The 27253-nt window shown below is 37.4% G+C and overlaps 1 protein-coding gene across 4 annotated transcripts in view; it reads right to left on the bottom strand.

Annotated features, from left to right (window-relative positions):
• RAD50 (RAD50 double strand break repair protein) overlaps nt 1-27253 on the bottom strand; it is a 97137-nt gene that overhangs the window by 68691 nt on the left and 1193 nt on the right. For 3 of the 4 annotated variants that reach the window (XM_040444426.1, XM_040444425.1, XM_040444427.1), the window contains exons 2-11: nt 26298-26381; nt 15184-15335; nt 12040-12225; nt 11486-11690; nt 9894-10022; nt 9276-9441; nt 6933-7126; nt 5220-5426; nt 4130-4312; nt 2498-2655 (exon numbers count right to left, since the gene is read on the bottom strand). In XM_040444426.1, the coding sequence (XP_040300360.1) occupies nt 2498-2655; nt 4130-4312; nt 5220-5426; nt 6933-7126; nt 9276-9441; nt 9894-10022; nt 11486-11690; nt 12040-12225; nt 15184-15335; nt 26298-26381 (1664 nt within the window). The remainder of the gene's footprint in view (nt 1-2497; nt 2656-4129; nt 4313-5219; nt 5427-6932; nt 7127-9275; nt 9442-9893; nt 10023-11485; nt 11691-12039; nt 12226-15183; nt 15336-26297; nt 26382-27253) is intronic. The other variant, XM_040444428.1, reaches the window with a different exon arrangement.

Below are 27253 nucleotides of genomic sequence, written 5' to 3'. Positions count from 1 at the left end.
AAGAACCACTCCTGTTTGGCTCTCACCCCAGCTCCCCTAATTCTAGTTTCCTTTACTTGCTCTTCTTCATTGCTTACCAACAGTAAATGCTGCTGTTTCTGAGGCATCAGACCATAACCTTTTCTCTTTGCATAAACCCCTTTAAAGTGATATTGCCTGTACTAATGACTTCAATTATTACTTACAAAGCAACAATTTCCAATCTCTTGAACTTCAAACTCCAGTATCTCCCTAAGAGATATTTCCACAACAAGCACAAATTAAACATGGTCAAAGCCAAATCCACTATCTTCCTCAAAAATCTGTAAGGAATTTTTGACTCTTGTCCAACCACCACTCAAAGTGACATTAGAAAAAAGTGATCACTTTTTCTTTATTGTGGTAAAAAACACACATAAAAACTACCATCTTAACCTTTTAAGTGCACAGTACAATTAACCATACACACATTATTGTGCAACCTATCTCTAAAACTTTTACATGTTGTAAAACTGAAACTGTGTAACCACTGAACAACAATTCCTCTTTCCCTCTTCCCCCATTTCCTGGCAACACCTTTATACTTTCTGTTTTTAAGAGTTTGACTATTTGGGTAGGTCTTTTAAGTGGAATCATATAGTATTCGTTCTTTTGAAACTAAATTATTTCACTAAACATAATATCCTTCAAGGTTCATCCAAGTTGATGGATGAACTTTTTTTTTTTAAGTAAGTTTTGCACTCAACATGGGGCTTGAATTCACAACTTAGAGATCAAGAGTCACTCGCTTGACCAAATGAGTCAGCCAGGAGCCCAGGATTTCCTTCTTTTTCAAAGCTGAGTTAATATTGTTATACACAAACATATACCGAGTCTTTACCCATTCATCTGGCTACTGAGAATAATTCTATAATAAACATGGATTTGCAAAAATCTCTTCAAGATGTTTTCAATTCTTTTGAATATATACTCAGAAGTGGAACTGCTGGATCTGGTAATTCTGTTTTGAAGGACACCCATTTTCTATATCACCTGTATCATTTCACATTCTCACTAACAATGCACAAAGGTTCCAATTTCTCAGCATCCTCACCAACACGTGTTATTTTCTGTTTGTTTTTTTTTTGGTAGTGGCCATCCTAACTGGTATGATGTGGTATCTCACTGTGGCCTTGAGCTGCATTTCCCTGATGATTAGTGATACTGAACATTTTCTCATATGCTCACTGGCCATTTGAATATTGCCTCTGGAGAAATGTCTATTCAAGTCCTTTGCCCATTTAAAAAAAAAAAAATTTTAAATGCTTATTTGTTTTTTGAGAGAGAGTGAAAATGAGAGCAGGGAGGTGCAGAGAGAGAGGGAGACATAGAATCTGAAGCAGGCTCCAGCTCTGAGCCGTCAGCATGGAGCTCAATGTGGAGCCTGAACTCACGAACTGCAATATCATCACTTGAGCTGAAGTTGGACACTTAACCAACTAAGCCACCCAGGTGCCCATGCTCATTTTTAAATCCAATTATCTGTTTTTGTGTTGTTGAATTATAGGAGTTCTTTACATATTCTAGATAATAAACCTTTACTAAATATATAGATTGTAAATATTTTCTCCCATTCGGTTGGTTGACTTTTCCCACTATTGTTTCCTTTGTTGTGTAGAAGTTTTTAACTTTGATGTAGTCCCATTTGTCTACTTTAAAAAAAAAAAAAGCACTTTATTTATGGATTTTGATAGAGAGAGAGAAAGGGCGGGCATGAGCTCCGGAGGGGCAGAGAGAGGGAGAGAGAGAATCCCAAGCAGGCTCTGCACTGTTAGCAGGGATCTGATGTGAGGCTCGATCTCATGAATCGGGAGATCAAGACCTGAGCTGAGATCAAGAATAGGACGCTTAACTGACTGAGCCACACAGGCTCCCATTTGTCTATTTTTGGTTTGTTTCCCTGTGCTTCTGGTATCAGGTTCAAGAAAATATTTGTCAATTTCAATATAATGAAGCTTTCCCTCTATATTTTCTTCTAGGGGTTTTATAGTTTCAGGTGTCATTTTTAAAAAGGAGAATTTTGGGGCGCCTGGGTGGCGCAGTCGGTTAAGCGTCCGACTTCAGCCAGGTCATGATCTCGCGGTCCGTGAGTTCGAGCCCCGCGTCGGGCTCTGGGCTGATGGCTCAGAGCCTGGAGCCTGTTTCCGATTCTGTGTCTTCCTCTCTCTCTGCCCCTCCCCCGTTCATGCTCTGACTCTCTCTGTCCCAAAAATAAATAAACGTTGAAAAAAAAAAATTTTTTTTTAAAAATAAAAAGGAGAATTTTAATCTTCTCACTAAGTTCTGCAAACTTTCAAGGAACAAAAGGCCCAAATCAATGTCACCATTTTACTTGATTCATAAAATACAGTAGAACCAAAGTCAATTAACACAAGACATACCATTTTATGACAATACATGACAAGACATTAAAACAATGAAAAATAAAAGCATGAAATAAGAGATCTGTATTACATTTCTACAAGTTGCAAATACTTACTTCAATTTGGCAAGTCTGTCCCTGGTCTGATTAATTTCTTTTGACTTACTATGAAGCCAGTCTTCAAGCTGCTTTTTGTTGGGAAAATACCCTAACAATGAAGTTAATTCATCACTGTGTCGAGATTTTATCTTTCTGATTTGTTCATCTTTGTCAGACTATAGAAAAAAAAATTTTTTTTTATGAAATCCAAGATCTCCACATTACATGAAGAACACAAATTTTAACTTAAAACTCCAAGCTCAAGAGTCACATGCTCTACCAACTGAGCCAGCTAGGTGCCCGTAAGAAAACAAATAAATTCTAGACTGATTGAAGTTCTAGGCTTAAAAAATAAAATGCTGGGGCGCCTGGGTGGCGCAGTCGGTTAAGCGTCCGACTTCAGCCAGGTCACGATCTCGCGGTCCGGGAGTTCGAGCCCCACGTCGGGCTCTGGGCTGATGGCTCAGAGCCTGGAGCCTGTTTCCGATTCTGTGTCTCCCTCTCTCTCTGCTCCTCCCCCGTTCATGCTCTGTCTCTCTCTGTCCCAAAAATATATAAACGTTGAAAAAAAAGTTAAAAAAAAATAAAATAAAATGCTAAAAATGAAAGAATACAAAATTAAAAAAAAATTTTTTTGTAATGTTTTATTTACTTTTGAGAGAGAGAGAGAGAGAGAGAGAGAGAGCGCAAGCAGGGTAGGGATAGAGAGAGGGAGACACAGAATCCAAACACAGGCTTCAGGCTCTGAGCTGTCAGCACAGAGCCTGAGGGGGGCTCGAACCCACCAACCGTGAGATCATGACCTGAGCCAAAGTCAGACACTTACCCGACTGAGATACCCAGGCGCCCCTAGAATACAAAATTTCTTAAAGTCTTACACTGGGGATTGCTTTCTGTGCATAAGAGAAAAAAGTAACAAGTCTGATAACATGAAAATTAAACTTGTGTATGAGGGGCACCTGGGTGGCTTAGTCGGTTAAGTGTCTGACTTCAGATCAGGTCATGATATCACCGTTCAGAGTTCAAGCCCCATACCAGGCTCTGGGCTGACAGCTCAGAGCCTAGAGGCCTGTTTCGGATTCTGTGTCTCTCCCTCTCTCTGCCCCTCCCCTGGTCATGGTATCTCTCTCTCTCTCTCTCTCTCTCTCTCTCTCTCTCTCTCTCTCAAAAATAAATAAACATTAAAAAAAAAAAGAAAACTTCTGTATGAGATATGATAAAAATTAATAGCAATGTGCATGTGTATATATTCTTCTATATTAATTTTTATAATTACAAAAAAGTTTTTAAACTCCAAAATGTATTGTATAGAGAATTTTTTTTTTTTAAATGCTTATTTATTTTTGAGACAATGCAAGAAACAGAGTGCAAGCAGTGGAGGGACAGGAAGAGGGAGACACAGAATCTGAAGCGGGCTCCAGGCTCTGAGCTGTCAGCCCAGAGCCCGACACAGGGTTCGAACTCAAGAACCATGAGATCATGACCTGAGCCGAAGTCAGACGCTTAACCGACTTGAGCCACTCAGGCGCCCTGATTTTACAGAGTATTAAGCTCACTTAACTCCTAAAATATAATGCCAGTATGAACTAAATATTCCATAGTTATTTCAAATACCAGAAAGTATAATCAGAACAAAAAGCAAGGTCATACTTTGTCTTTGGTCAGCATCTCCATCTGGGTACGTGTTGTCGTATGATGGTTTATCTGTTCCATCTCTTGGTCCAATTTACGCAGGGTCCTGTCTAGGTCTGCTTTCTCACTTTGAAGGCTTATTACTTCTGTTTTTAGAGCTTCTACATTGCTGTTTTTCTCAGCCTTGCTTAGCTCACGTTCCTTATCAAAAATTCAAACACACAAATTTATATATTCATGTTAAAACAATGACAAAATGATTGTTTGCTTTTATCCAACAAGAGAAAAAGCTTAAGAAATAAGATTTTTAAGGAAAATCTTATAAAGCTGCCTTACTATAATGGTAGAGAATTAGTAAATGAACCTGGAAGGCCAAAGAGGAAAAAAACTGAGAATTTACTGTAAAACTGAGAAAAATACATCTAAGTATATAGTTTAGTGATTCTTCTGACAGGTGATTCCCCATCACAAGGCAATATTGTGACAAACTGCTAAATTGACAGAAATGTATGCAAATAGCAATGTTTACTTAAATTATCAAAATGGAATCTGAGAGGGAGAATTGCCAAACTTTACAATGCCTACTTTGGTGGCAGAGATGTGAAGCAAGGGGACAGATTACAAATGAAGAAGAAAATTTGGAAATTCATAAAAAGGAAGAGATGAGCTAAGAAAATTTTTACGATATAAAAAGTGGTAACATGGCAATAATCATAGAAAATCTACAGTGTGTGGAACCTAGAGGGAAAATACTTTTAACTTAGGTAAGTGGTTCTTAACCAAAGTACTCATAAGAATCACCTGGCTTTGAGTGGACCTTCCATTCTCCACCCTAGAGATTTTGATTAGGAATGGTCTAAGCATAAGTGTTTTTAAAAAGATTCCTAGGTGATTCTAATTTTCAATCCACCCAGTGCCAGAATCAAAGAGTTGGTGTAATTATAATACTCATATTTTTTAATTTTATATGAGATTCCTCAACAAGGTGGACATTTTTATTGAAATGCCAGTATCTTAGGATTAGCAGTAGATAAAATACTTCAGAATGCAAGATTCTAAATGTCCTACCTACACCTTAAATTATTGGATTACTCAAATAATGTCTTACAGCTTTTGAGAGCTCCTGGTCCAGTTCAAGAATCCTGTCCGAAGATCCTTCCAACTGCTGTAATTCATACTTCACATTTCTCAGCTCATTCTGCTTCTTACTTAGGATTTCTGATTTTAGCTCAATTATTCTTCCCAGTCCAGTTTTCTTATCCCTTATCTCATCAATCTGTTTTTGTTTCATAGTCTCTTTTTCTGCAAAGTCATTCTAAATACACATGAGGAAAACGAGCATTAATAATTTTTTCACTGAACTTATTAATAAGTTTCTTGAACGCAAAATTAATAGATGCACACTAAAGAAAATTTAAAAAGTACAAAAAAATGTAATAACCATCATCTTGAGAAAATCATTATTAGTTATGAGCAAACTTTTTTTATGATTACCTTTAAAAAGAACTTTTGGAAGATAAATACTGTATGACCTCACTTATGTTTTTGTCTAAAAACAAACTCAAGAAACAAAAACCAAACTCAGAAAAAGAGATCAGATTTGGGGCCACCAGAGGTAGACGGTGGGAAGAGGGAGAATTAGAGCAAGGTGGTCAAAAGGTACAGATTTCCAGTTATATGTAAATACTAGAGATGTAAGGTACACCATGATGACCACAGCTAACACTGCCATATGGTATAAAGGAAAGTTGTTAAGGGAGGAGATCCTAGCAGTTCTCATCACAAAGAAAATTTTTTTTCCCTTTCTTTTCTTTTACCTATATAATAAAATGGTTATTAGCTGAGCCTACTGTGGTAACCATTTCACAATATATGTAAATCAGGCCATATGCCTTAAACTTATACAATGATATATGTTCATTATTTCTCAAAATAATGAGGGGAAAAAAAGAAAAAAAATTTACTTAAAATAGGGGCATCTGGGTGGCTCAGTTGGTTAAGCATCTAACTTCGGTGCAGGTCATAATCTCATGGTTCCTGAGCTCAAACCCCACACTGGGCTCTGTGCTGGCATAGGGTCTGCTTAAGATTCTGTCTTCCTCTCTCTCTGTCCCTCCCCTGCTCATAGTCACACTCACAAAAGAAACTTTAAAAAATAAATAAAACTTAAAATATAAGTCTGTATCTTCTTCATATTTTTATCCTTATGAACTTCAGAAAAGTTGCTTCCATAAAGGTGTTTTCTATCTCCTACAGATTTTATTCTAACACTAATTAAAATATACGACAAAACAGGGGCACTTGGGTGGCTGAGTCGGTTAAGTGTCCAACTTTGGCTCAGGTCACGATCTTGAGGTTCATGAGTTCGAGCTCCATATCAGGCTCTGTACTGACAGCTGGAAGCCTGGAGCCAGCTTCCGAGTCTGTGTCTCCTTTCCTCTCTGCCCCTCCCCTGCTCACACTCTCTCTCTCTCTCTCAAAAATAAATAAACATTAAAAAAAAAAAAAAGACAAAATGAGGTCCATCCAAAAATTAACACAATTTTTAAAAGCTATTTCTTTCTTTTCTTTTAAGTTTATTTATTTATTTTGAGAGAGAGAAAGTACACAGGCAAGGGAGGGGCAGAAAGAGGAGAATCCCAAGCAGTCTCTGGTGACAGCATGGAGCAGGACAGAAATGGGGCTCAATCACACAAATTGTGAGATTATGAACTGAGCCGAAACCAAAGGTCAGACACTCAATGGAGTGAGTTACTTAGGTGCCCCTAAAACATTTTAATTAGAGAATCTCATACAAACAAAAGAATATAACAATATTTACCATCATTTGGTTGGCAATTTCTGTTTCCTTCTCTTGTCTCTCCCTCACAAGTTTGTGAAAATTTTTGATATGTCTTTCACTGAATGGTCCACGCTCAAAGCCATCCAATTCTAGCTGTGTTGCTAAAGACTGAATTAATGAATCTCTAGCTCGGATATGTTCTTGATGGCGATCTGCTTGTAGCTGTAGACGACCTTTAAAAAACACAACCATAATAATTCTTTTATCAACTGATTTTTAAAAAATTAAAATAAGTGTATATTCATATTGCAGTTATAAAAAAAAAAACAGCAGAATGTCTTATATCCTTTGCTCAGTTCCCTCCATTGGTAACCATGGTAATGTGACATAATAAAAGAAACACATATTTAGGGACACCTGGGAGGTTCAGTTGGTTAAGTCTCTGATTTCAGCTCAAGTCATGATCTCACGGTTTGTGGGTTCAAGCCCTATACTGGGCACTACGCTGACAGCTCAGAGCCTGGAGCCTGCTTCAGATTGTGTGTTTCCCTCTCTTTCCCTCTGTACTTTCCCTGCCTGTGCTCTCTCTCTCTCAAAAGTAAATAAACATTTTTAAAAATTTATATATATATATATATATATATATATATATATAAATATATATATATATATAAAAAAAAAAATACATATTTGGTCTTTGTCCCTGGTTCCTGGCACAAAGCACATAAAATTTTTAGAATTTCTGAGTGATACAGGTGAAAGAAGCATCTTTTGTTATTCATTTCAAATCCTATTCAGCCGTATCTCAGTTTATTCTAATGAGGTGACTTTTAGAGGAGCTGGTTGTCAAAGGAACCTACTATGTAATTAGAGAGTAGGAACTTTCAGTACCCCCATCCCCAACTCTGGAGAGCAGCTTAAGATGGAGTTGAATCACCAATGACTAAAATGATTTATTCAACCATGTCTACGTAATGGAATTTCCATAAAAACCCTAAACGACAGCATTCAGAGAGCTTTCAGGTTGGCAAACACATCAAGGTGCCTGTTCATGTGTGAGTGCTGCACACAGAGAGGGCATGTAAGCTGAAGGCCCCTTCCCCAGACCCTGCCCTATGCATCTCTTCCATTTGATCGTTCCTGAGTGGTATCCTTTAGAATGCACTGGTAATACTGTTTCCGTAAGTTCTATGAATCATTATAGCAAATTATTAGACCTCAGAAAGGGGTTGTGGGGACCCCTAATTTATAGTCAACTGATCAGAATTATACGTGACAGGCAACTTGGGACTTGCAACTGGAATCTGAGTTAGGGAGGCAGTCTTTTGGGACTTCTTGGGGAATGCCCTAACTCTAATTAGTGTGAGAATGTAATCTTATCCACTGAGAAGTGGGAGAATTGCTTGATGTGGAAGAACCCATACAACTGGTGTCAGAACTGTTGTGAGTAGAAAAACAATGTTTTCTTTAGTAATATTTTGCAATACTACAGTACAATTTCATAGTCAGGATAATGACACTGATATAATCCATCAGATTTATTCAGATTTCCCCAGTGTTACTTTTGTCGATTTGTGTGTATTAAGTTCTATATAATTAACTGCATAAGTTCATATATCCACCAAGACAGCGAACATAATGAACAGCTCCAATACCACGATAGTACCTCTTGTGCTTTTATAACCATAACCATACTAGCCTTCCTCCTGTCCCTTCTCCTACTCAGTAACCCTGGCAACCACTAATCTGTCCTCTACTTGTAAAATTTTGACATTTTGGGGCACCTGGGTGGCTCAGTAGGTTACATGACTGACTCCTGATTTCAGCTCAGGTCATGATCTCCCAGTCATGGGATCAAGTCCTGCACTGGGCTCCACGCTGAGGGTACAACCTGTTTGGGATTCTCTCTCCCTCTCTCTCTCTCTGCCTCTACCCTGCTCACACATTCTCTCTCTCTCTCTCTCAAAATAAATAAACTTAAAAAAATAATAATAGGGGTGCTTAGGTGTCTCAGCCGGTTAAGTGCCAGCTCTTGATCTCAGCTCAGGTCATGATCTCATGGTTCGTGGGATCAAGCTCCACGTTGGGCTCTGTGCTGACAGTGTGGAGCCTGCTTGAGATTCTCCCTTTTCCCTCTCTCTGCCCCTCCCCTACTTGCTCTGTCTCTCAAAATAAATTAAAAAATTAAAAAAATAATAAAAATAAAAAATAAAAATTTGACATTTCAAAAATGTTATATAAATGTTATATAGTAACATACTGTATATAATCTTTTGAGATTGGCTTTTTTCACTTAGCATAATTTCCTGGAGATTCATTATTCATGCAGAAAATGTTTAATATTATAACAGGAAAAGAGACCAAGTTAACATTTTGTCCTACCCTGTTCAACAAGCAGTTCTGATTTTTCCTGATTGAGAAGTCTTGATTCTTTATTTAACTTTTCCAGTTCACGCTGACAGTCTATCAGTCTCCTTTCTTTCTCCCTCACTGTTCTCTGGTGATTGTGATATAAATCATTTAGTTGCTCATCAGTCCCTTGAAAAACCTGTATAGAATCAAAATAAAGAGCTTTAATGAGTAAATATATGAAGTTATCATTCTGAGGTACAAAATATGAACTAAACTTCTTCGATATCCTTTAAAAATTTTTCTTTTAATTTTGTGGGAGGGGAGACAGTACGCACAAGCCGGGGAGCAGCAGAGAGAGAGGGAGACACAGAAACAGAAGCAGGCTCTAGGCTCTGAGGTGTCAGCACAGCGCCCGATGTGGGGCTCGAACTCATGAACCGCAAGATTATGACCTGAGCCAAAGTTGGATGCTTAACAGACTGAGCCACCCAGGCACCTGCTCAATGTCCTTCTTTTTAACATATACACGGAAATAACACAAACAACAAGATTTGTGTTTTTTCCGAGATATGACTGAAACAATGGATTCAAATGAGGTTCATTAAATAATCTCAAAATTTTGGAGAACAAAATACTACCACCACAAACCTTTTCCATCTTCTGTTCCAGTTCACTATTATCTTTTTCCATCTGCTTCTTTCGGCTATCCAAGGCTTTGATTTCATTGTCAAGTCTCATTATTTTAGAAAGATTTTGTTCAATTTCTTTTAGACGATTCTGAAAATAAATAAATACATAAATTTCACTAGTTTATAATGCAAATGAATGAGGTTAAGATGTCCTGGGCTAGATACTTAGTAAAAGTGATCTATCTCATTTAATGCTAGCAAGGCTATAAATTATAGGAGGCACAGAGAAACTGAGAAGCAGAGACATTAAGTAACTTGTCCAACTCCTCACAGCTAGTAAAAAACAAAACAAAACCAATAAACTGCCTTGCCCTCAACATGTCCCAGAGAAGTCACTGGGTAGAGTCACATTATGTAAAGTACATTATAAAAACTTAATCTTTAACAGGCTAACGATTTTATTTATTTATTTATTTATTTATTTATTTATTTATTTATTTATTTAACGTTTATTTATTTTTGAGAGAGAGAGACAGAGCATGAACGGGGGAGGGTCAGAGAGAGGGAGACACAGAATCTGAAACAGGCTCCAGGCTCTGAGCTGTCAGCACAGAGCCCGATGCGGGGCTCAAACTCACGAACGGTGAGATCATGACCTGAGCTGAAGTCGGACGCTTAACTGACTGCGCCACCCAGGCGCCCCTAAATCAGTAACTTTTAAATGAGTAAAAAGAATTCTTCTACTATGTGAAATCTAGAAAATAGCCACTTTCAAGAATGCTCTTACTTAGAATAGAAACACTTTAAGGGCAAGGACACCATTGTAGTTCTCCTACTACCTGCAGCCCTAAGCACAGTATACACTGTATGCCCTCACACATAGGAAACACTCAATAAATGTTTAGGAAATAAATGAATGAAATTTCTTTCTTACAGACCACAGGAGTTTAGAAAGCTGTACTTATTTGCAAATATATGTATCAATTCCAAATTTTGTACAAAGCCAAGTAACATCTTGCAACTTATAAAAGTTCCCTGGAAAGATATGTCAATTAAAAAAAAATCTTAAGAATACAGAAATGTAAGGTTGGGTCATTACAGTGATATTTAAGATCTATACGAGTAGCTTAGTAAGATGGTACAAATTTGTTTACTCTCAAATCCAAGTTCTTTGGGCAACTTTAAGATTAACCATCCTTTAGGGGTGCCTGGGTGGCTCAGTCAGTTAAGCATTCGACTTCAGCTTAGGTCATGATCTCACAGTCCGTGAGTTCGAGCCCGGCGTCGGGCTCTGTGCTGACAGCTCAGAGCCTGGGGCCTGCTTCAGATTCTGTGTCTCCCTCTCTCTCTGCCCCTCCCCTGCTCATGCTCTGTGTCCCTCTGTCTCAAAAATAAATTAAAAAAAAAAAACATTAAAAAAGATTTTAAAAAAATAGTAAAAAGATAAACCATCTAATAAAGACCTAAAATATAAACCATGACATTACATAATGTTTGATAATTTTTTCAAGAAATAAACACACCATTCAAATTTATATAAAAATAAAGTGTTTTAGGAGTGAATGCTACCATAATAAAAAGTGAGTCTTCTTATTCAAGAAATCAAATTACCTTCAATGGATCAAGTTCGTTCTCATAGGATTTGACAATTTCCTTTGATGATATTAACTGAGCTTCCTTACTAGTAATCTGGTCACGTATCTCACAAGCTTTTTCCTTGTTTTGCTTCAAATATTTTAGTTCTGTTTGACATTCTTTTACTTTCTGACCTTGTGTCTGACGTACCTGCCGCAGCGTTTCCAAGGCTTTAATGTACCTTTGAAGATATTAAAAATCAAACTTCTTTCCAAGTAAATTACATAGGTTCCAACAATGGAATATTATATAGTTGCTAAGATTGCATTTACAAAGAGCTTTTAATACCTTAGAAAATGCTTATGATATAATGGTAAATGAAAACATTACATATAAACTGTCAAGCAGGTAAATAAAAATGCACAGAAAGAAAACAGAAAGAAAATATGCCCACTGGTTGCCACTGGATGAAAGGTAATAACTGATGACTTTACTTTTAAGACTTTTTCTCTTCTAAAAAAGAAATATCCAAATTGCAACCATGGCTCAATAACTTCACAGGTTATAAAGTCTCATTAAAGGCTACAAACCTTGTTGCTGAAAAAATCTCATCAAATTTTTGCTTCAGAGCCTTTCCTTCACTTAAAGGCCAATTAGAGTCTTCTTGGTGACAAAAAATGACATTATTTAGCACAGACTTGGAAACCCCAAGAGAACTTATCATCTCTCGGTCAATTTCTGCACACTTAGAGCTGAGGCTGACCTTCTCACCATGCCTACAGAAAATGAAAATCAAGAATTTATGTAAAAAAACCTCCTGTTGTACCTATTCTAATTGCTTAATCAATCCTTTATGCTGTACTTGTTAAAAAAAAAAAAAAAGTTCCCTCATGCATCCCCAGTTACAATAGCTTTCTTATGGTAAAAAGTTTAACTCTTAAGGATTCAGGAGTTCAATGATGAAAAAGTATGTAAAACAGGGAGGGACAGGAAAAGATGCCAGAACTAATTTTTTTTACGTTTGGATTTTTAAATATAGTAATATAAAATATTTACAGACAATAAATAGAGAAAAATAATCTTCCAATCCCAGGACTTAAAAATAAGAAAACAGACTTTAACAAAAGTAAAATAAAACATGATGATTCACAGAAGACAGGCAATTGTGCCTTAAACAAAAACATCTAAAGACTATAGTGTTTAGATACGGATTGCTCAGTAACACAATGTAAAAGGATAATAAAGGCAAACTTTAGTGATACCCATTTAAGCAAATTCAAATCAGTAGACCTCAACTTCTAAGGTCACGCTGACAAAGCAATCCACTACAGAGAAGTATCTTAGGGTATTTTAAAGAGTCCCCTACATCATTATACCTAGGGCCAGGAGCATCTCTGCCCTTGAATTTCAAGAGATCGCTCAGTATCTTTCATCAGGAGGACAAATTCAGCATTTTCTTTATATTTTCTGTGCACTATCTGTTAATAGCTAGGTTAGTAAAGTATCTGTCTTTACTGTCATTTATATATTCCAATACATATTTTGAAAATAGTACACTGAATACACCGAGAATGTTTTGTAGGGGGAGAGAATGGACACAGATACACCAAGAGGTGATCACATTAGACCGGAGAAAAATTATGGTAGCCTGAACTAGAAAGGTCACTGTACAGAAGGAAAAGAAATGGACTCAACAGACATTTAAATCCTAGGTTAAAGCCAGAGGACCTGGTAATGAACTACATATAGAGAGCAAGGAGGTGTCAAGATGTAGAGAGTGTATTCGTTTGTGTCACTGGATGGATGGGGTACCTACCCCATTTGCTACAATGAGGAGCACTGCAAGAGGATCACATAGTGGGAGATTTTTTAAGAGGAGTCAAGGGGACTCATGAGCGTGGTTTTGGACATGTTGAATCCGAGGTGTCTTTGAAAGGGGTGGTAGAAAATGAGAGAGACAGGTGGGTATATGGGTCTGAAAACAGAGGTCTGGAGACCTAAATCTGTCAGTCATCTATGAATAGAGAGTAATTTGAGTAATGGATATGAATGAGATTATCTAGGAAGAGAATACAGAGCAAAAATAGGAGAGGCTTTAGGGCTGAGCCCGTGGAACCAGCTACCTTTATTAGCTGGCTGGATGTAGCTGTGAGGGAGAGACAGAACAGTGTCATGTCATGCAAGTCCAGAAAAAGATCTTCAAGAAGTTATTGATAGCTACCATTTACTGAGTTACAGTATACAGAACAATGGCCCTTCAAAGATATTTATATTCTAATCCCTGTGAATGCATCAGGTTACATGGCAAAAGGGAATGAAGATTACAGATGAAGTTAAGGTTGCTTTATCAACTGGACCCTAAGTAAAAGAATTACCCTGGATTGTCTGGGTGGGGCCGACACAATCACAAGTGTCTTTAAGTGGGAGAGGGAGCCAGAAGAGGATGTCAGAGTGATGTACTATGAGAACTCAGCCCACTATTGCTGACTTTAAAGATGGAGGGCCATGAGCCAAGTTTTGTGGGTGGATTGCAAAAGACCCAAAAAGGATGTAGAAACAGATTTTCCCTAGAGCCTCCAGAAAGGATTATAGCCCGGCCACCACCTTGATTTTAAGCCAGTGAGACCCAATTTGGATTCCTAAATTACAGAACTATAAGATAATAAATGTCTGTTGTTTTAAACCACTGAGTTTGTGGTTTGTTATGCAAAGAAAACTAATACATGAGCTCTCATTTTACATGCATTAGCTCAATCCTTCTTTCTAAGATATATATAATAAAAATGAATCCCTATTTTACAAATGAAAAAAAATGAATCCCTTTTACACAGGATTGCAAAAAGATCTATTTAGTAAACCAATAGCATTATCCTAATTAACACAGAGGGTATTTGTGACCTCAGTTGGAGCTGTTTCAGTAAAGGAATGGGGCTAGAGGAGGAGGGAGGAAAAACAGAAATAGAGACAGTGATTATCAACAACTCTTATGAGAAGCCTGACTGTGAAGGGGAAAATAGAGACAAACAGTAACTGGTGTGGAATGAAATCCACCTGAGTGTATTTAAATGCCAAGGAAACCAACCTGCTTGAGAAGCCAATAGCTAATATACTGCCTCTAGCACATAATAGGTGACAAATGTTATTAATTAAGAGAATTATTTAATTAGTTGACAAATAAACAAGTGAAAGGCGTAAGGTGATAGTTAAGTAATTTGTACAACAGGGATAAAGCCTTGAATCCAGGGCAGGCTAATTCCAAAATCCAAACCCATTAAAGGTGATAATGTGACTCTAATAAAGGTGACAATTCAAAGGGTTACACTTTGTATGCTTCTCATTTCACACATTCCTACACACAATACTAGCATTTTCCATTCATTCAATCTATATTTGAGTGATTGTGTACCTTCAGTTGAACAAGTGTTCATAAATTACTCAAAGGAATGCAGCATTATCACAAAATCTTTGATGGGATCATTCTGTTTAACTGATAAAAGATCCAACAGTAACTGTTCATAGTGGATGAAGCTATGCATGCATAGGGTCAGGGAGTATTACAGGAACTCTATTTTCTGCTTAGTTTTGCGGAGAACCTGAAACTGCTCCAAAAAAATAAAGTCTTTAAAAAAATTATTATGCTGCTCTAAAATAAAGTAATGGGAAAAAAACCCACAGTCTTATAAACCTAAATAACAGAAAATTAATAGATATTCAAATATAAGGTAAACACCTACTTTGTTCTAGTAATGACTCCTTCCAGGGTTTTAAATTCTGTCTTTTTGCTTTTCTGAGTACACACCATAGATCTCTGCACAGCTATAAGTTCTCCATTGACATCACGAAACTGCAGACGAATCTGGGCTCTAACATCTGTTTCTTGAGCAACCTTTAAAGGTACACAGGGAAAGATTATGCTACCTTAATAAGCATCAGAATGTTAGTTCCAAAAGAAAAGACATGAGCAATCTTATCAAAAATGACAAAAACTTAAACATCAAAATGAGTGTCATTTTTACATGCTATTCAAATATACAAGAGAAAAAAATACTTTTTTTAAAAAAATTTTTTGAGGGGGGGCAGTTCGAGTGTGTGTAAGCAGGGGAGGGGCGAGAGAGAGAGACAGAGAGAGAGAGACAGAGAGAGAGAGAGAGAGAGAGCGAGAGAGAAAGAGAGAAGGGAGAGCGAGAGCGAGAGAATCCCAAGTAGGCTCCATGCCCAGTAGAGAGCTGATGCAGGGCTTGATCCCATGACCATTAGATCATGACCTGAGCTGAAATCAAGAGTTGGACGCTCAACCAAGTAAGCCACCCAGGCACCCCAAGAACACTCTTTAACTGATTTACTAAAACTGAGTATTTTCTACTTCTGTTATTCAGCATTAGGAGACCAGGTGTGTGAGTTTTTCAAATAAACTTTAGCTTCTTAAGTATCGCAAGTGTTTTCCAAAATAATTTTCAAAACATATACAAGCTTACAGAAAAGCAGAAATGAAGTGTACAAAACTTTTCTCCCCTGAACCACTTAAGACTAAGTTGTTGATTTGATGTCCCATCAGTATTTCCTACAAAACAGGGAGACACTGATGGCCCTTCTGAGGTCTCAAAAGAATGTTATCAAAAGGGAGAACTCAAAAGAGAGTTCCATAAGGCCTCCTTACTCTGGCATATCACAATTCAAATGTCACCCAGTCAAGTGTAACCTCTAGAATATCCATTCAGCTCACAGTCCCACTCTTCTACCCCCGTAGTTTATTCTCTGCTAGCCCTCAATAATTCCTGTCCTGGACATGTGTAGCTTAGTATCTGGCCAAAGATTTGATAGTCCCTTACACAGATTTCTGGTGCCCATCTCTGCATAGCAACCCCTCTCCTGTATCTTATTCCATAATTTATAGTCACATCAGCAAACCCACACTCCTACGTTTGTTTCATCTAGCTGGTAATACTATTATTCTCTGCTGGGGTTTTAATTCTATATGCCAAAGTGTACAAAATTTCCCTAGGGAGAAAGCTAAAATGAATGTGTAGTCCCTCAAACATTTCTCTTTTCTCAAAGATCACAGCCCTGTGCCATCTGTTGTCCAATGCCTGAAAATAGTTGCTTCAATTTTTTTGTTCCAGTTTTATAGTTGTTTATACTGGGAGCACAAATATGATACTCCTCGACGGTAACCAAAACCACGAGTCATGAATCCTGCATTTTTTTTTTAAATCATAGACTATCTTTTACTGGTCTTTTAATAACATTTTGGCATAAACATAACTATGATATTAATTGGTCAAATCATTCAAAAAATTAAGCACCAACTTATTACACACTTGTAGCTTACATGCGTTGTTTTGGTTCAAAAAGAAAGACACTTTCTCCTTTGAAGTATGGGAGACAGGTTAAACAGAAAAGTAAAAAAGTGGTGTTAAACATTGTCTTAAGAGAAGTACATGATACTTTGAAAACACAAAGTAAGCATCTAATCTCCCTAGGGTAGAATTCTGGGAAGGGCTTCTAAAGGAAGTGAATGTTTAAACTGAGAACTGACAGACGGGCCGGAGTTAGCCAGATGAAAAGATCTGAGTCACTGAATAGCTAAAGTAATTTCAGAAAGTATGGTGCAGAACAAAGGGGAAAGGGAGTGAAGACAGAAAGTGGTTCCAGTAATTAAGAGCCTTCTGAAACATTTTAAGGGCTTTGAACTTAAAGCAATGGAAAGCCACTTCAGGGGTTTAATCCAGAGGAAAGGCATGCAGTAGATGTGCATTTTAAATGAATCACTTTGCCTTTAAGGTAAACACACTGAACTAACAGAGGCAAGACAGGAGGCAGAGAGTATTCCAGGAGAAACAGGAAGACAGCCTACACAAGAGCTTCAGCATTGGAGGTAGAGGTAAGGAGTGAGAAGTTGTTGGACTGGCTGCTCAGAAGTTGCATGATTCAAACTTAACATACAGAAATCCACTGCAAACTATACATTAATAACAATATAGCAGAAAGGAAAATTAAGAAAACAATTCTGTTTACAACTGCACCAAAAAGAGTAAAATACCAAGGAATAAATTTAACCAAGGAAATGAAAGACCTATAATCTAAAAACCGTAAGACAATGATGAAAGAAATTCAAAATGACAAAATGGAAAGATATGCTATGCTCATGGATTGAAATGTTAAATGTTAAGATGTTCATACTATCCAAAGCAACCTAAAGATTCAATGCAATCTGTATCAAAATACCAATAGCATTTTTCAAAAAACTACAACAAATAATCCTAAAATGTGTATAGAACCACACACAGAAGACCCTGAATAGCCAAAACAATCTTGGAAAGAATAACAAAGCTGGAGGTATCATAATCCCAAATTTCAAGAAATACTGCAAAGCTATAACAATCAGACACACAGATCAACAGAATAGGGAGCCCAGAAATAAACCCACACTTATATGGTCAATTATTCTATAGCAAAGGAGGCAAGAATACACAATGGGGGAAAAGACAGCCTCACTGATAAACAGTATTAGGAAAACTGCACAGCTACTTGCAAAAGAATGAAACCAGACCACTTTCTTTTACCATACACAAAAATAAATTCAAAATGGATTAAAGACCTAAATGTGAGACCTAAAAGCATGAAATTCCTAAAAGAAAACAGTAATCTTGTGGATATCAGCTCTACCAACATATTTATGAATATGTCTCCTCAGGCAAGGGGGAAAAAAGCAAAGATAAACTAATGGTATTACCCCAAAATAAAAAGCTTTTGCACAGCCAAGTAAACCATCAAAAAAAACCCAAAAAGGCAACCTACTGAACGGGAGTGATACTTCTAAATGATATATCTGGTAAGAGGTTAGTATCCAAAATATATAAAGAACTCATACGTCTCAACACCAACCCCCCCCCCCAAATAATCAGATTAAAAATAGGCAGAGGACCTGAATAGACTGATATTTGCCCGAAAACATACAGATGGCCAAAAGACACATGAAAAAAATGCTCTGTATCACTAATCATCAGGGAAACACAAATCAAAACCACCATGAGGTAGCACTTTACTCCAGTCTGAATAGCCAGTATCAAAAAGGTAAGAACGAGTAAGTACTGGTGAGGATGAGAAAAGCAAAACCCCATGCACTGTTGGGAAAAATGTAAACTGGTGCAACTATTGTGAAAAACAGTATGGAAGCTCCTAAAATATTAAAAATAGAAGGACTCTATGATCCAGTAATTCCACTATTGGGTATTTACCCTCCAAAAATGAAAACATAATATGAGAAGATAAAATGCACAGCTATGTTTGTTGCAGCATTATTTAGAGTAGCCAAGATATGAAAGCATCCAAAGTGCCCATCTAGACAAGAATGGATAAAGAAGTGGTATATACATACAATGGAGTATTACTCAGCCATAAAAAAAGAATGAAATCTTTTCATTTGAAACAACATGGATGGACCTAGAAGGTATTATGCTACATAAAGTAAGTCAGACACAAAAAGACAAACACCATATGATTTCACTTACATGTGGAATCTAAAAAAAAAACCCAAAAAACAGAATCAAACTCATAAATACAGAGAACTGGTGGTTGCCAGAGGAGGGATAGGTAAGAAAATGGGTAAAATCGATGAAGGGCATTAACAGGTACTAACTTCCAGTTATAAATAAGTCACAGAGATGAGAAGTACAGCATAGAGAATGAGGTCAATTATACTGTAGTAACATTTTAGTGTGGTGACAGCTGTTAACTACAATTATAGTGGAGACCACCGTGTAACATACAGAACTGCTGAATCACTAGGTGCATATAACACTGCTGAATATAACACTGTATGTCAACTATATTTAAACAGAAAAACTTAATAAAAGAAGAAAAAACTAGTAGCCTCTTAGGATTTGAACATCTCAGTGAAGAAAATGGCCAATGATATTTAGCTGTGAAAGCCCAGGGACTTGATGCTATCATTTCAGCCCAAGGCAAACATTTGCTGAGGTCTTAATTCACTGCAAAGTAATTATGCATCTATGTACTACAAAACGAGTTAATTTGTTTAGAACATGTCCTACCAGTAGGTCAAATACATATATACATTTTCCATGGCATCTACCCTTTTACGACTTAGCTACGAGAAAAGTATCAAATTAAGAAGAATTTAAGCAACGGGTATCTTGCAGCATTTAAATCACAATATTGTTGGTGAGCTTACTGAGAAGAGGTTCTTCAAAAAGAGTAATCTAGATTTAAGGCAGAAAAATACATACTAACTTTAGAACAATTTCTATCTAAAAGAATAAAACAAAAAATAATATAAGCCCTTCCCTTTCCAAACAATCTAGTTAGAAAACCATTTTTCCAACAGTGGGGCAGAAGAATGTATGTATTCATGCTGGCTGAAGTTGAGGGACATAGAAACTCAGCCTAAAATAGTACAACTGCTTAGGCTGAGAAGGGTGTCCACACGGGCACCTTGCCACAAGGTTTCAAGAGTCCAAGCGTGTCAGAGTTCAAACAGGATGCAAAGGACATCCATGAGTAGGGATGAGCCAGCTTAGGGGAAAGAGGGTATCCAAAATGGGGGAAGGCATAATGTGGGATTTCAGAGCCTGACAACTTTGAGGGAATTCAAAGAAGGAAAAAGTGTGCTGGGTAATTCAGATCGTAGATTACTGACTGTATACCTACAAGAGGCCAGCTGGTAAAGATTATCAGAGACTGAGAAGGCTGAGTAAGATGTCCATAGGTGGGGAATGGGGAAGTTGCCTCTTAATCTCTTCCTTCTATTTACCAAGCAATGGATTAATTCCTACTTTCCAACTTTACCCAGTGCTTGATTAAATCCAACTTTCCAACTTGCTCTGTGCTTACCAATGAGCTGCTGAACTAGACAGAAGAAACACAACTGGTCTCCTTACAAACTTTCACCCACAAACCTCAGGTGACCCAATGACACTGTCATGTAACCCTGTAACACTTCCCTAATCAAGTTACCCTCTGAGCTCTTACACTTTTTCTAGCCTCAATCAACCCCTTCTCCCACCCTCAGCTAACAATTTCACTTGTTTTCCACTGAGAACATAGAAACAGTCAAAAGACCATTTATTTATTCTCTCACCACTAAACTGAAAAATTACATACTCTGTCCGTCATCCTTTTACCCTGGATGAACAGTGCATACACCTATTAACTCTGTCAGTGGGGTAATGGATCCTATCTCTACTTGCCTACTCAAGGATTTAACTCTGGAATTATCCCCTCTCTTGCATTAATTTTTTTCCTCTAACAGGGTCATTCTATCCATCTACAAATGCTCTATCCCATATATATGCTTTATTCCATATTTATCCCACATGGTTTAAATCCTATAGTGTTTGTGGGGTGCCTTGTGGCTCAGTTGGTTAAGCAACCGACTTTGGCTCAGGATATGATGCCCATTTTGTGCTGACAGCTCAGAGCCTAGAGCTTGCTTTGGATTCTGTGTGTGTGTGTGTGTGTGTGTGTGTGTGTGTGTGTGTGCGCGCGCGCGCGCACGCGCGCCCCTCCCCCACTTGCACTGTCTCTCTCTCTCTCTCTCTCTCTCTGAAATACACAAACATCAAAAAAAAAATTAAAAAACTACAGTGTTTAAAATCACAAATATGGGCAGGCACCTGGGTGGCTCAGTTGGTTAAGCATCTTGACTTGATTTTGGCTCAGGTCAATAACTCATGGTTCCTGAGGTGGAGCTCATAGAGCAGAGCCTGCTTGGGATTCTCTCTCTCCTCTGCCTCTCCTCCGTTCATGTGCACCTTCATGTGCACCTTCGTGTGCACACATACTCTCTCTCTAATAAATAAATAAACTTAAAACACACACACACACACACACACACACACACACACACACACACACACACAAATATGGAAGCAATATGTGATGAAGAAACTGCTGTGGAAATAAGCATCTGGTTAGTTTACAAAATCAGCCAGAAGCAAAACAAAAGTGATGAGATGCAGAAAACAGAGAATTGAGGTTCTTAGGGTTCAAGTCAACTGAGGAGAAGCAAATGAGGTCAAAGAAAGAATGGGAAAGACTGAGGTAGCCAAAAATTTGAAAGAAGTAGAGGAGAAAGGGGGAAGGTACACAAATGGAGCAATATGGAAATCAAATTTCTAAGAAGAGAGTAACAATGGAAAACAGGTAAAAAAAAAAAAAAAGACAGGAAGGAGCAACAGAAAAATTCAGGCATTTAAAATAAACAGTATTGGGTGCAGGGACAAATTAAAGCAAGGAAAAGAAAAAACCAAGAGAAGCTGAATATATAAGAGGATGGGAAAACTGGGGGGATGTGGGCAATCCAGGTGAGAGGAATAGTTCCAACCATAAGAGCAAGTGTGACCGACTCAAAAAAAAGAGCTGAATAAAACAGTGTGGGTGGGGGCTCAGAACTGGGAAATTAGAGCAGATGAAAAGTGGGTATTAAGTGAGGAAAGATGAACCATCAAGGCCAGAAGAACCAGAGGGAGGACACGAGTAGACAGCTGAGAAAAACAGCTCTTTCCACTTGGAAAAAGGAATGGATGATAGACTGAAATTGTCAGAGATGCTAGAGCATCAATCAACATGGAAACATCCAGAAGAACAACAAAAATAACAAAGCAAGAACAATAGCCATAAAACGCTCCTTGATCTTACAAACCTTTTCAGCTACTTCCTTCTTTCCACTCATAGCAAACTCACAGAACAATTCTGTTTCACTTTCTTGTTTTCTCACATCACTGAAACTGGTTTTGTCAAGATGACCAATGGCCTCCACATGGCTCAACCTTCTTCTTACTTGAGCTATCAACATATTTGACACCGTTTGACATCTTTCTTGTTCACCCTTCATTCTCTTGTCTTCCAAGACCCCACTCTCCCAGTTTTCCCTCCTTTACCACTTGTTCTTTTAGTATCTTTTGGTGCCTCCTCTTCATCCCTATTTCTAAATGCCAGTGTGCTCTAGGTTAAGATCTTCCACCTCTTCTCAACATTTACTCCCTATGTGATCGCATCAGGCTTTAAAACTAACTATAGATAACTAACTGTATACATCAATGATTCTTAATTAGTCTTTCTCTAGCTCAAACCTCTCCCCTGGACATACTTCCATTTACCTACTGGACATTCTGGATATCTAAAAGACATTCCAAATCTACACGTTTAAACCAAAGCCCCACAAATTTCCTTTCTCAGAGTTTCCTCGTTACAATAAACAGTGACACTATTTTATCTACTTTTTCAAGTCAAAAAACTTGGGAGTTATGTTTGATGCTTCTACTTCTCTCATACACCATTATCCAGATCATTAACTCATCTGTTGATACTACCTTTAAAATGCATCCCAAATCCAGGCATTCTCAGCATGTCTACCATTAACACCTTAATCAAACCACCAACATACCTCACCTGAATTACCACAAAAATCTCCTTTATTAGTCTCCACCCTTGTACCCTTACCACCTACTAGGTCTTCTCTCACTGCCAGACTGATTGCTTTAAAACACACACCATGCCCTTTTCATGCTTAATATTTTCCAGTAGATTCGTATTTTAACGAGAACAGAAATCAAGGACCTGCAGAACCTAGGCCTTTCTATCTCAGTGACTTTTCTACTAGGCCTCTTGCCATTTTACTCCTCCTTGTGATTCCGTGAACACATCAAACATGCTCCTACTCCAGGAACTTTGCACTTAGTATTAACACTGACTGGAATGGTATTCTCTCAGACTGTGAATGACTCATTCCCTCCAGAATGAATATTTAAAAGGTAACTGGTTGCTGTGTGGAAAAGAGAGAACTTCAAGAATGAAGGCAGGAAAACAAGTTTGGAGACTACTAAAATAGTTCAAAGGAAAGAGGAAGGTGGCCTGTACCAGGGAAGGAAAGTGAAGATGGAATAAAGGGACAAATGCTGGACATATTTTTAGTGCAATGAATGAGCCTGGGACAACCACTCTCATGATCATGGCATGTCCCCTGCCAGGTAAGTATCTGTGGACATATTTGAGAAGATTAAGAACTGTTTATGAACTGGCAACAGGGGAAGATGAAGGAATCAATCAAAGGAGGACAACAGGTTTTGGCATGAGCAAATGTACAGATGATGATATGATTTATGAAACTGAGAGTATGGAGATACCACCAGGCTTGAGAATGTGAAAGGAACAAAACAGGGAACCATGAGTTCTGTTTTGAACATATTCATGAGATGACCATTAAATATCCAAACAATGTATCTGTATCTATCTATCTATCTATCTATCTATCTATCTATCTATCTATTCATCTACCTATCTATCTCTGGAGTATAGGAAAGAAGTTTGGGTTAGATATCTAAGTTAGAAATCACCCGCATATAACAAATAATTAAAGCCATGAGAATGAATGAGATCACCCAAGAAGAGTTAGGCAAAAAGAGACTCAGCAAAGGAGACTAAGATATGGCCAGTGAAAAAGGAGGTATGAGATTAGGGTGCCACAGAAGCCAAGAGAGCAATGTTTTTTAAAAAGGGAATTAAAGGGGGCGCCTGGGTGGCGCAGTCGGTTAAGCGTCCGACTTCAGCCAGGTCACGATCTCGCGGTCCGTGAGTTCGAGCCCCGCGTCGGGCTCTGGGCTGATGGCTCAGAGCCTGGAGCCTGTTTCCGATTCTGTGTCTCCCTCTCTCTCTGCCCCTCCCCCGTTCATGCTCTGTCTCTCTCTGTCCCAAAAATGAATAAACGTTGAAAAAAAAAATTTTTAAAAAAAATAAAAAGGGAATTAAGAAGCTCTATTAAATCTTCTGATAAGTGGCTTAGAAAATGACCACTTTATCTGGCAACATGAAGACTACTGGCAGCTTAGAGTAAGTAGTAATTTTAGTAAGGGAGAAAAAAGAAAATCTGAACAGAACAGGCTGAGGAGAAAACGGGAAGCAATGAACCGAAAACAATGAGTACATATACCTCTTCTAAATTTAACTATAAATGTAGAGGTAGTAGCCAGAAGGTGATCTGGAATAAAGGGAGAGGTTTTATTTGTTTGTAGACTGGAGCTACCAGGGTGTGCTGATATGACTGATTCTATAAAGGACAAACTGCTAATGCAGAAGATGAGTAACTGAAAAGCAAAATGTTTGCGTTGACAAAAGGGATTGACTGGATCCAGAAGCCAAAGAGTTGGTTGACCTTAAGATAAAACAGTAAACAATTTACCCTTAATACCAAAAAAAAAAAATAGTACGAATACAAATGAAGAGTAGTTTGAAAGATTTTAAGATTGGAAAATGAGGTACTTTCTATCTGATCCCTTTTTTCAATAAATTACATTTTTTCAACAAATTATAGGCCAAGATCATCACGTAAGGAGAGTATACTGCAAGTTTATGAAATAGTCATTGCAGAGAGGGCTCAATGTACTGATTTTACTATCTCTAAGAGAAAAGTTTATAAATACTTTCATAATTAGTTACCTTTAGTCATACAGAAGTGGAAACAACTTAAATAACCATCAATAACCAAGTGAATACACTATAGAATATAAACTCAGTGGATTAGTAATTAGTTCTAGTAATTAAAACTAATGAAAAAAAAGTGTGTATATATACGAACATATCTGCAGTGTGTCACTAAATATTTGATTTGTATGACAGCAAAATAAAATGCTACTGGTGTACTGAAATATTTATGTTTGAGTGTATTTATATATATACACAAAGATACATTGGTAGGGGCGCCTGGGTGGCGCAGTCGGTTAAGCCTCCGACTTCAGCCAGGTCACGATCTCGCACTCCGTGAGTTCGAGCCCCGCGTCAGGCTCTGGGCTGATGGCTCAGAGCCTGGAGCCTGTTTCCGATTCTGTGTCTCCCTCTCTCTCTGCCCCTCCCCCGTTCATGCTCTGTCTCTCTCTGTCCCAAAAATAAATAAACGTTGAAAAAAAAATTTAAAAAAAAAAAAAAAAAAAAAAAAAGATACATTGGTATAAACAGAAAAAAAACCTGGGAGAAATATGCAAGGAACTGTTAAGGGAGGAGCTGGCAGATAACTGAGAGAGGCACATGAAACCACTACATACATAAAACAAGAAAAACCTATCGGCCAAAATACGCAGTATAGAAATTTCTATGTCCTTTACACACAGTAATGGTATAAACACTGTAATTCAAACAAAGATTCACACACAAAGATTTAAATTATGGCACATTTTAATGAAAAACTAACAGCAATCTAAATGTAAGAAAATTATGCAACTATTAAAAATGTTCATAATAGGAGACATGTTTTAAGTAGGAAATATTTCATACATATAAAAAATGTAAAGATTAAAAGAAGCACCCAAATGCCAAACACCTAGATTGTGAATTTAATGTTTTTAATGACATGGAACCTTATGATAGTAAGTGAGGAAAAAACATCAGAATACAAAATTAGAGTATGACTTCACTTAAGTCTGTACTTAAAGGAGAAGAAAATACATGAAAATGTCACTAGTGGTGTCACTGGATGCTTAGACTGTGTATAGACTTTTCTAACTCTTTATAGTTTTCCACTGCCAGGTTTTCAACAACAAAACTTATTGCTTTTATAATTATAAAAATTTATTTTATTTAATTTTTTTTAATGTTTATTTATTTTTGACACAGAGAGAGACAGAACATGAATGGGGGAGGGTCAGAGAGAGAGGGAGACACAGAATCTGAAACAGGCTCCAGGCTCTGAGCTGTCAGCACAGAGCCCGATGCGGGGCTCGAACTCACAGACTGCGAGATCGTGACCTGAGCCGAAGTCGGACGCTTAACCGACTGAGCCACCCAGGCGCCCCTAAAAATTTATTTTAAAGATATGTAAGTTTATTAGCGTCATTACCTTGGGATCATGAACAAATGTATTTCCTTTGGTTCCAGGAGGAAAATCTCCAGTACAAATATATTTTAGACATTCAATGATGGTCTAAAGAAATAGAAAATTATATTATTTAGTTATAAGAGAACCAGAGAAGTTTATCATAAAATGTTCATTTATTATAAAAATACTATTTACCAGAGAACCAAAAAAGATATGCAGATAAAATTTGACATTATAATATCTATATAATACAGATACGATTCTGTGTTAAAGAATAAATAACTGCTTTAAGTTCATGGGAAAGCTACTAATTAAGAAGGTATACAAAAATAAAATAATTATTTTTAAAAAGTCCTCAATTTCCAATTAAAACCCTTTAATTTAATAACAACAGCTAATGTAAAAGATGGTTACCATAGTTGATAATTTGCCAATGTGCTGACGGTAGAAGTTAAATGTTCTTACAAAAAAAAAAAATGAGGTGACAGATTTGTTAATTAACTAGATAGCAGTGATCCTTTCACAATGTACAGTGTATTAAGTCACCCTGACATACCCTTCAAATATCTTACGATTTCATGGATCAATTACACCTCAATAAAACCAAAACAACTTTTTTTAAGTTCAATTTTTTAAAAACAGCTAATAGTTACACAGGCCTTACTATGTGCCAGGTATTGTACTAACCACCTTTACATACATTAGTAATTTTCACATTAATCCTAGACTGTAGAAAACTCTTTTTATCTCCATTTTATAAATGAGAAAACTAAAGCACGAACCATTTGGGCCACCCTGGCCCACTCACAGAGCCAGTAAATGGTGAAGCAAAATATCTGTATTCAGACAGCTTGTGCTCATAAACCTTAGGCTCCCTTACAAAAGTAGAGCCACAACAGGCATTCTATAAAAAGTAACATTTTCACATAACAAAAGTAGACAAGAGTATGGCATTCAATGTTCAACTCTAAACCTGA

Source organism: Herpailurus yagouaroundi, unplaced genomic scaffold, assembly GCF_014898765.1.
Source record: "Herpailurus yagouaroundi ecotype Mexico unplaced genomic scaffold, PumYag 192, whole genome shotgun sequence".
Lineage (NCBI taxonomy): Eukaryota > Metazoa > Chordata > Mammalia > Carnivora > Felidae > Herpailurus > Herpailurus yagouaroundi.
This window is presented reverse-complemented; position numbering and strand designations above follow the sequence as displayed.